The 10,342-nt window shown below is 38.3% G+C and overlaps 1 protein-coding gene across 1 annotated transcript; it reads left to right on the top strand.

Moving 5' to 3' along the window:
- The first annotated feature begins 3,099 nt into the window (after positions 1-3,099).
- LOC128375190 (dynein axonemal light chain 4) lies at positions 3,100-8,040 on the top strand. Its single transcript, XM_053335478.1, has 4 exons — positions 3,100-3,188; positions 3,690-3,769; positions 6,443-6,526; positions 6,824-8,040. Exons 2-4 carry the CDS (start codon positions 3,698-3,700, stop codon positions 6,986-6,988), a joined length of 321 nt encoding a protein of 106 aa, XP_053191453.1. The 5' UTR covers positions 3,100-3,188; positions 3,690-3,697; the 3' UTR covers positions 6,989-8,040.
- Positions 8,041-10,342: the final 2,302 nt, after the last annotated feature.

The following is a 10,342-nucleotide window of genomic DNA, read 5'->3' as shown; positions in this document are numbered from 1 at the left end:
AGCACCAGCAGCAGTCGTGTGAGGTTTAATGCTCAACCCCATGTTAACAGACACAACTCTCACCCAGAGAGCCCTGGACCGACCATCTCACTCTCTGAGCTTTGTGGATTTTTGTGTGTGTAGAGCAGAGCGGCGATTCTGGGTCAAAACTCTCCACTTGGGGATTCCACCCAGATGTTTCCAGCTGGATGTGGGTCAGAGTCAGTAAGAGGGTTTATTAGGATAGATATAGAGAATGGTTTTTACTCACGCACAACCTGCTAGATGGTGGTGTCATTTTAGAGCAGACCAACAGAAAGGAAGATAATGGTCAAAACCTATTAAGTAACAATATATGTACTTATATATTTATTTTATCTCTATTTTATGCCATGAATCATAACATTTCAGAGGGAGGATTTTGTACTTTTTACTCCACAACATATATTTGATGGATATATATCAATCAATCAATCAATCAATCAATCTTTATTTGTATAGCGCCAAATCACAACAAAGTTATCTCAAGGCACTTTACACATAGAGCAGGTTCTAAACCAAACTCTTCAGGTTTTAACTTTAAAGAGACCCAACATTCCCACATGAGCAACAGTGGCGAGAAAAAACTCCCTTTTAACAGGAAGAAACCTCAGGCAGAACCAGACTCAGAAGTGGGCGGACATCTGCCTCGACCGGTTGGGGTTGAGAGGAGAGAAAGGAAGGATAGAGGAGAGAGGCACAATGAAAATCAACAATGGAGCCAGATGGTCCGGGACTGGAATCCGTCATCCGGTCGTCTACAGGCCCAGATTACCTGTAGGACGAGAAAGCAGAGCCAGAAACCAGAAACCAGAAAGACAACTTCCGGGGAAGAAGTTTAGGTTATTGAATGCATTAATAGAACATGAGTGTTAATGGATATAGATAGGTAGAGAGAGAGAGAGAGGGAGGAGGAGGAGAGAGAGGCCCGGTGCATCATGGGGGTGGGGGTCCCCCGGCAATCTAAGCCTATGGCAGCATAAGTTAAGAGCTCAAAGAGCCCTAACTATAAGCTTTATCAAAAAGGAAAGTTTTTAGCCTACTCTTAAATGTAGGGAGGGTGTCTGCCCCCCGGACCAAATCTGGAAGATGGTTCCACAGGAGAGGAGCCTGATAGCTGAAGGCTCTACCTCCTGTTCTACTTTTAGAGATATTAGGAACCACAAGTAGACCTGCATGCTGGGAGCGCAGTCTTCTAGTAGGTACATAAGGTACTATCAGTTCTTTGAGATATGATGGGGCCTGACCATTAAGAGCTTTGAAGGTGAGGAGAAGGATTTTGAATTCTATTCTGAATTTTACGGGAAGCCAATGCAGTGAAGCCAAGATGGGAGTAATATGATCTCTCTTTCTAGTTTTTGTCAGAACACGGGCAGCTGCATTCTGGACCAGCTGGAGAGTCTTTAGAGACTTATTAGGACAGCCTGATAATAATGAATTGCAGTAGTCCAGCCTAGAAGTAACAAATGCATGGACTAGTTTTTCAGCATCATTTTGAGACAGGATATGTCTAATTTTTGCAATATTACGCAGATGAAAGAAAGCAGTCCTTGAAATTTGTTTTATATGGGAATTAAAGGACAGATCCTGATCAAAGATAACTCCTAGGTTCCTTACAGTGGAGCTGGAGGCCAGAGTAATGCCATCCAGAGTAATTATGTCGTTTGATAGTGAATTTCTAAGGTGTTTAGGGCCAAGCACAATAACTTCAGTTTTTTCTGAGTTTAATAACAGGAAGTTGCAGGTCATCCAGGCTTTTATGTCCTTAATGCATTTTTGTAGTTTAGATAATTGGTTAGTTTCATTAGGCTTTATTGATAGGTATAATTGAGTATCATCTGCATAGCAATGAAAATTTATTGAGTGATTCCGGATAATGTTTCCTAAAGGAAGCATATATAAGGAGAATAGTATTGGTCCAAGCACTGAGCCTTGAGGAACACCATATCTAACTTTTGTTTGCATGGAGGATTTATCATGAACATTTACAAACTGAAATCTATCAGATAGATATGATTTAAACCATTTCAATGCGGTTTCTTTAATGCCAATTAAATGTTCAAGTCTCTGCAGCAGGATTTGATGGTCAATAGTATCAAAGGCAGCACTAAGGTCTAACAGGATGAGAACAGAGAGAAGTCCATTGTCTGATGAGGTTAAAAGGTCATTTGTAACTTTTACTAGTGCGGTCTCTGTGCTATGATGAGCTCTAAATCCAGACTGAAAATTCTCAAATAAACTGTTACTATGGAGAAAGTTACACAGCTGATTAGCAACTGCTTTCTCAAGGATCTTAGAGAGAAAGGGAAGGTTTGATATCGGCCTGTAGTTGGCTAGAACCTCTGAATCAAGAGTAGGCTTTTTAAGAAGTGGTTTAATTACAGCTACCTTAAAGGACTGCGGTACATAACCTGTCACCAAAGACAGATTAATCATATCTAACAAGGAAGTGCTAACTGAGGGGAATACTTCCTTGAGCAGCCTAGTTGGAATCGGGTCTAAGAGACAAGTTGATGGTTTCGATGAAGTAATCATTGAAGTTAATTCTGTAAGGTTGACTGGAGAGAAGCAGTCTAAGGTATATATATTCTTCAGATTATAATCCTGCAAAAAACTGATCATTTAATATAAAACTATTTATATATACATTTATATGTAGGCTATATATTCAGATTATGTATAATACAAATATAATCTATTTTATTACTTTTACCTTATTTTATACATTATCTTATTTTATTATTATTAATCTTTATTAATTTTATTTATTTAACTTAACCTTATTCTATTTTACTTTATTTTATTTTACTTTACTTTATTTTGCTTTATTTTATTTTATTTTATTTCATTTCATTTTATTTTATTTTATTTCATTTTATTTTATTTTATTTTACTTTGCTTTATTTTACTTTACTCTACTTTACTTAGCTTTAATTTATGTTGTTTTATTTTTTAATAAAACATTTAAAAAGTTAGATTTGGCAGTTGGTAGAAAAGGGGGGCGGTTTAGAACGTCTGTCGGTCTGTTGATTGACAGCCTCTTTGAACCAATAGGAACGAAGCTCTGCTGTAGTGGGCGGGTCTCGTCCTGCAGGCTGATCGCTTGTTTAAAATGTCTCCTTAACAACCGAACTGCAGCCAAACTGAAGTTTTCACTGAACAAACGCCTCGTAAGTAACTCTCACAGACATCACCTTTCATTTACTAACCACAGACAACACGCGTTAACTCTTTAATCATGTGACAGCGTATTTTAGTTAGTCTAACTTGTGAGATAAGGAAACATTAAACCGGTAGCATCAGCTGTGTTTTTGCTAAGCTAATTAGCTGCCTAGCAACCTGCTCCCTTAGTTACGGTTTCTAACTTGACGAAGAAGAAATGGACACGTTTATAAACTAGCTGTAACACGCGGTATGTGTCGATATCTTTCAAACTAGACACCAGCTATATTTATGGCAACTGTGGCAGGATACTTTTAGTCGCTAGCTAGCATTGGCTAAGTGATAAAGCTAGTGTTGTTAGCTACACTTACAGATGTGACTGTACATGCTTTCTGTAATAAATAATCCTGTTTTAACCCGTTTTTGTCACCCACGTCCACACTAAAAGGGTCAGCTGTCTTTGTGCATTAACGTTTCTTCATGATGTTACTTTGTTTTTGTTGTTGCAGGAGTCGGGATGGCAGGGACTGGCGAGGGAAAGAAAGAAGAGGCCGACTATAAGAGACTGCACAGCTTCCCTCTCATCAGGGTAAGAGCTTCAGTAAAAGAAGGACAAGAACATCATAACTACATAACTTATCCTGCAGGGACCAGATCTAAACTGTAGCCTGATTATAAGTTACTCTGTGCAGCTTTGTGCTCCTGCAGTTAGGTTACTGTAGCTGTGTTGCAGGTTGTTACAGGAGTGTGGCTCAAATGTAGTTTAGAAAGTGTCATTAAAACACACACCATAAAGTCAGAGGCATGAACCATCCCATACATAGTGTTACTGAATGCTACACCACATGTTAATTAAAAACAATAACACAGAAGTTAACAAGCTAATGCTATCATAGCTAATAACACAAGAAGATATAAACTACATGACTAACTCTGCAGGGACCAGATCTAAACTGTAGTCTGATTATAAGTTACTCTGTACAGCTTTGTGTTCCTGCAGTTAGGTTACTGTAGCTGTTTTGCAGGTTGTTACAGGAGTGTGGCTCAAATGTAGTTTAGAAAGTGTCATTAAAACACACACAAGCTAAAATCAGATGCGGCATGAACCATCTCCTACGCAGTGTCACTGAATGCTACATCACATATTGATTAAATAAAATTACAAGTTAACAAGCTAATGCTATCATAGCTAATAACACAAGGAGATATATGTGCACTGTTGGGATGCAACTAAGGAAACCAGAAAGATCTCAGAATAGTTGCAGATTAATTTGATAGTTGGCAATTTACTGATTAATTGACTACTCCTTACAGCTCTATTAGTGTCACTCACACTATGACAAGTGATGGGTTTATAGTTGGGCTGTCAAACAATTAACTTTTTTAATCACTGAATTTAAAAAGTTAATTGCAATTAATTGCGTTTTTCAAATTATTTATTCTGTGAAAGACACTTTTTTGGAAGGATTAGTGTTCAACATACAGACGAATGTCACTGTGCAGAAACACGAGCAGCAGAAGTTACAGACTGAGGGGACATTGAAGGAAAGTCACAACTATCTGTATAGAAAGAGCAGGAATATGACCGCAGCAAGAAGACTTCTGACATACAAACACATGCTGTCGGTGATAATCTGTCACAGTAGTTTTGAGTCAGTGAGGAGCACAATTAACGCAATTTAAAAACAAGCAACAAAAAATGAGTTACGCTCGTCCTTTAATCGCATCACGATTAACGCTGACAGCCCCAGTTTATAGTCGCATTGCCAAAAGTTACAACATGACAACGTCCAACGCTGCACACAGGCCTTTACAAAACATCAAAATACAACAATTTAAGTTGTAAAACAAAAGAATAACTGATGTGAGTTTCTCCAAACAGTGAAACTTCATACGATACAGACATCAGAGAAGGATGGAGGGATGGAGGGAGGGTGAAACACTCGTCTTTTAACCATCTGTGATGGTTAAAATATTTAACTGTGGAGAGCGTACGACTTATAGCACAACAATAGTGGCTCTTTTATGTCTGTTTCACATTTGGGGAGCTGTAACATACAGACTAAACACTGTCATCATCATCGTGGTGGATCGTGTAGCGTCTGCGTTAAAGATCAGCCCCCAGGGTCAACTTCCTGCATCAGTTCGTTGTGTCTGCTGAAACCTTTCCTGTATGATATATAATCGATTAGCTGACAAACTATTAATTGCTGTTAATCACCAACTGTATTGAAAAATACCGTAATTGTTTGGAGTAATTTTTAGTCCACATTTTCTGATTCCAGCGTAAAATGTGAAAACTTTGAGTTGGGGATTGTTGCTGGATACAGAAGACATTTTGGGCTTTATAGATTGTTTTAGAGATTATTTATTATATATATATATATATATATAGTATTTTTATTTTATTTTATTTTTATGACTTTGACTTTGACCATTACAAGGCGACCGTTTGTCAATTTTTAATTTCAGTAAAGTTTACCTTACCTTTATCCCTTTCATGCATGAATTATAGGACTTTTTTCATCAAATTACATGACATCACATCATAATAACCAGCAAAGTTACTGCAGATGATGTATTAGTGTCTACTGTGATGTGATGAAGTGCAACTATGCATCAAAATCCATCAAAATCAATCCATACATATATATAATAAACAGCTTTTGAGTAGCTTTCCAGTGTAGTGATCTCTATGCATGAAAGGGTTATATTTTTAAAGATTTTATGACATTTTATTGACCAAATAAGGAGTTGTTTAACGAAGAAACTAACACTAATAATAACTTTATTTAATAGGCACCTTATTTAAGAACAGATATGAGAAAGATCTTTGATGAAGCAAGGCTGACATTAAGATGAAAGTAGAAGACAATGAAATAGTCAGGAGATGATGAAAATATAATAAATAAAGTCAAATAATAATCAACAGGTTAATTGATTGTGAAAAGAATCGTTAGTCGTAGCTGTAGTATGAAGTGCTGCGTTTGTGCCGCAGCCATCAAGTGACGCAACGCCGCTGATCTGAGCCGACACTTTAAACTCGTGATTGCAGCATACAGAAAAAAAACCCCGTCTCACTTCACTCCTGTTTCTGAACTTTGTCAAACGCTCCGAAACAACTCGACCCGTTTGAAGTCAGAGTGTTTAATTCTTGTTTGTCCGACACTCGCTCTCGCATCGTTTCACACAATGAAAAATTATTCATATTCAGTCGGGGGAGAAAAAAAAAACAATTTCTTTAACTGATGTTTGTCTTCAGCACACAGACATGCCCGAGGAAATGAGGGTAGAGACGATGGAGCTGTGTGTGACAGCCTGCGAAAAGTTTGCAACCAACAATGAGGTACGTGTTTATTGTGCTGTCAATCTTTCATCTTTATTTGGTGGCTCGGTTAGAAATAGATATTCACCTGTCAGACTGTCGTAGTGAAACTGAGACTAAAGTATTGTGTCAGGTGTTGTTTTATTGAGTATGAAAATTAATTCATTATAAGTTCAAGTTCTTTTTTAATTTAATGTTTTTTTTGTTTGTTTTGTCTCTCTCTCTCTCTCTCTCTCTCTCTCTCTCTCTCTCTCTCTCTCTCTCTCTCTCTCTCTCTCTCTCTCTCTCTCTCTCTCTCTCTCTCTCTCTCTCTCCCAGAGTGCAGCTAAGATGATCAAAGAGTCCATGGACAAGAAATTCGGCAGCTCGTGGCACGTAGTGATCGGCGAAGGCTTCGGCTTCGAGGTCACACACGAGGTGAAGAACCTGCTCTACATGTTCTTCGGAGGAAGTCTCGCAGTGTGCGTGTGGAAATGCTCCTAGCACATCCGTTCCTGCCGTTCCTCTCTCTCTTCTCTCTCTTCTTTCTCTCTCTCTCTCTCTCTCTCTCTCTCTGATGCGGTCACTGGTTTGGGAGTGAACACCAGCCACCAGCCAGACGCTGGTTACATTTTTGTTGCAGCAGGTTAGTTTTTGTCCACAGCACCAGCCGCTGTGGCGAATAATAAACCGTCATATGGAGATCTTGCCTGGTTTAAAAAATGTAAAAATAGTTGGCAGGGAAAAATAGTTGAAAGGGAATTTTGAGTGCTACACACACTCGGGCTCGTAGGCATAAAAATAGCTTCCTGCCTTATCCGTCACTTTCTCTTTCTCTGCTTTCAACCCTCCATCTGTCTCTGAAGCCGTTCCATGGTCTTAAACATTTGTGTGTGTGTGTGTGTGTGTGTGCGTGGGTTTGTGTGTGTGTCTGCAAGTTTAATTTTTTTACAAAAAAAAAAAACACACACAACAGCCAGCCAGGGTCTCCAAAGTCCTTTATCCTCATTCCTCTTCAGGGAGTGCGTGTGTGTGTGAGTGTGTTTGTATGTTTGTGTGTGCTGGACACACACTGTTTTTTTAAGACAAGCATTACATCGTCACCTTCCTCGGCAGTATGATCCGATTTTTGTGCAACAGTGAAAAAAAAAAAAACACGTCCACGCCATCCGTAACTTTTCACTCGTCTCTTCCTCTCTCTCTCACACTCTCTCTCTCTCTGTCAAACGACCACACTTGTCTTTCAATACAAATTTTTAATATTTTTTATGTGTATATATTTTGATGCGACTTGAGAAAATTCTTTTTAAAGGCAAGTGTCATCTTCTTACAACTTTAAATGGCTCGGGATCTCCTGAGCCGGACAACACTAATAAACCCGATCCACTTTTTTCTCCCTGTAAAGGTGTTTGTAATAATCCCCGACGATATCGCCACACTAGGAGATATTAGCAATGTGATTGTTTTCATGTTGACGCCAGTTTTAATGATCCAGTGCAATGGACCATTGTGTGTGAACTGACCTGATTGTACAATAAACTCTGAAATGTGGTGAAATAGGAACTTAAACTGCGGTCTTTGTTCTTCTTTTGTCATTTTGCCTACTGGGGAAAAAAACAATAGCTGCTGAGAGAAAGAGTATCTTTTTTTCTTTTTTTTTTGTTCAGGAGAGTTTTGCAGATATATTTTTTTTAGATTTTGAATTTGAATGCCTGGTTGGTTTTTGAAATGTTAGAAAAGAGTACAACTCTATGTTTCACACAGAGGAATAAGATGCCGACAGCTTTCTTTTTTCAGTGTGTTTTCCTGCATAAAAATACACAGAGGAGGAGACCAACAAAGATGCCTCCAAAAATACCTGACAGGGGTTTTTGTTCATAAGGAAAAAAAACCAAAAGAAACAGTAAATGATTGAGTGCTGGGGAGTTGTCAGAGTGGATGACAACAGGTACATGTGGCAGCAGGTCCCCCCCCCCCCCTAAGTAACTGAAGAAAGTTGCCATTTCATCGTTGTTTTTTCCTCTGAAGGCAATTGACAGTGGAGTTCCTCATTGAAAGCAACCTCAGCGACACTCTCAGTGCCATTTCTGCTCCGCGGGTTCAATGACGGATGCGCTGGTGTATACTCTAGCACATTAACATATCAGTTAAAATCCAGAAGTTTCAGTGAAAGGTCGTCTTTGCGTAGGAGGACAGGTGATGAGCAAAAAGTTAAAAAAAAAAAAACAGCTCAGAGGTTGCCTTCAACATTTAATAGAAGAGTGTTTACTTCTTCTATGGTCAGGTATGTGTGTATTAACGATCATCTGCAGCCTTATTTCACCAGTGAGAGCCACTAATCAGGGTTTGTTGGTTGTTCCTCGCTCCAGGCTCAATACTGGAGTGACATCGTGACTCAGTTTTCAATTTCATCTCCTGTTGGATTTAAGATCTGTCGACATCTTTAAAAAAAAAAAAACTGCTTCAGACTCACACTCACATTTTTAGACTTGCCTTTGGGTAGTGTAGTTCTTTTATTTATTATTTTGGTAACCCTTTTCATAAGTAGTAAACAAAAAGTTTATAACACACTGTAGTTGTTAGCAGATAATAATGTTAAGAGTTTATTAATGTAAAGTATTTGTCAGCAATTATAACTTTCTCTATGAAGTCATACCTGTGTTTTACTATATTAACATTTACTTGTTTTTACATTAGTCTCACACAAATCTGCTAACTACTACATTATAGTATGTAAAAAAACATTTACTAAAGGTTTATATCTATCACTATTTAGATTGTTTCATATTGAAGCGCTTTATATCCGATCTAGAAAGGTGATCAGTACATTTTATTTGCTCACTGTGATGTTGACAAATTTCTAATGTGTTAAATTTCACAATAATTAATGGTTTCCTTGAGATTCAAAGTTATTTGCACTAACTTAATTAACTTAATGCATAATAGTGAACATAAACAACAAAGTTTATCTCATGGAATTAGATTGTGTAGAAGTATATATATAATAAGTATATATAGTTATTTAACCACACAAGACTCACGGATGGAGGTAACAAATAGAAAATGCCAGCATAAAATTTGATCTGTTCAACTTCTCTACTGCGCAGGGTGCCATTCATTCTCATTCATACACCGTTTGCACAGCAATGGGAGCAATTCTAAGTGTCTTGCCCAAGGACACATCGACATGTGGACTGGAGGAGCCGGGAATCAAACTGCCAATCTTCCAATTGGAGGACGACCTCCTGAGCCACCCACGTACGTATATAATTTGTGCTTCAGATAAAACTCAATTCCAATTGAGATTTTTTCATCCTAAACCCAAAAAGTTTTATTTCCAGTGTTAAACTGAAGGCTGATTATCATGACATTCCACAAAATATATCTTACATGACACATTACTGTCATTTGTCAGATTATGTATCTGTGGTCTCCTGTCAGCAAATCTGGTGCATTTATACACAAATAATGTCAGACTGAGCTGAACAGTGCAACTTCTGTACCAGGACAAAGTTCACTTAGCCTCAGAGCTCATTTACTGAAACAGCATATAAAAGTTGTCCATAACTAATCATTAAAAAGTTTAAAAAGCAGCACTGCAGCTATTAGATGGTTAAAAAATGTGACGTGTAAAGTGTGAGACCTACAATGTGATGTAATGAAGTGTCCCTTTTGCACCGTGACATTGTAGAGGGCATTTTGACCCAGGAGAGGAGAGTAACGGGTCACTGTTGTTGTTAGATCAGCAAAAAACTGGCAACTTTAACCTCAGCGTTGTGTACTCAAAACAGCGTGACCCCTTATCAGGTCGGCATGCACCCTGATCTCACTAGAGAAACATCCACTCGCTCTCTGTCA

Source organism: Scomber japonicus, chromosome 2, assembly GCF_027409825.1.
Source record: "Scomber japonicus isolate fScoJap1 chromosome 2, fScoJap1.pri, whole genome shotgun sequence".
NCBI lineage: Eukaryota > Metazoa > Chordata > Actinopteri > Scombriformes > Scombridae > Scomber > Scomber japonicus.
This window is presented reverse-complemented; position numbering and strand designations above follow the sequence as displayed.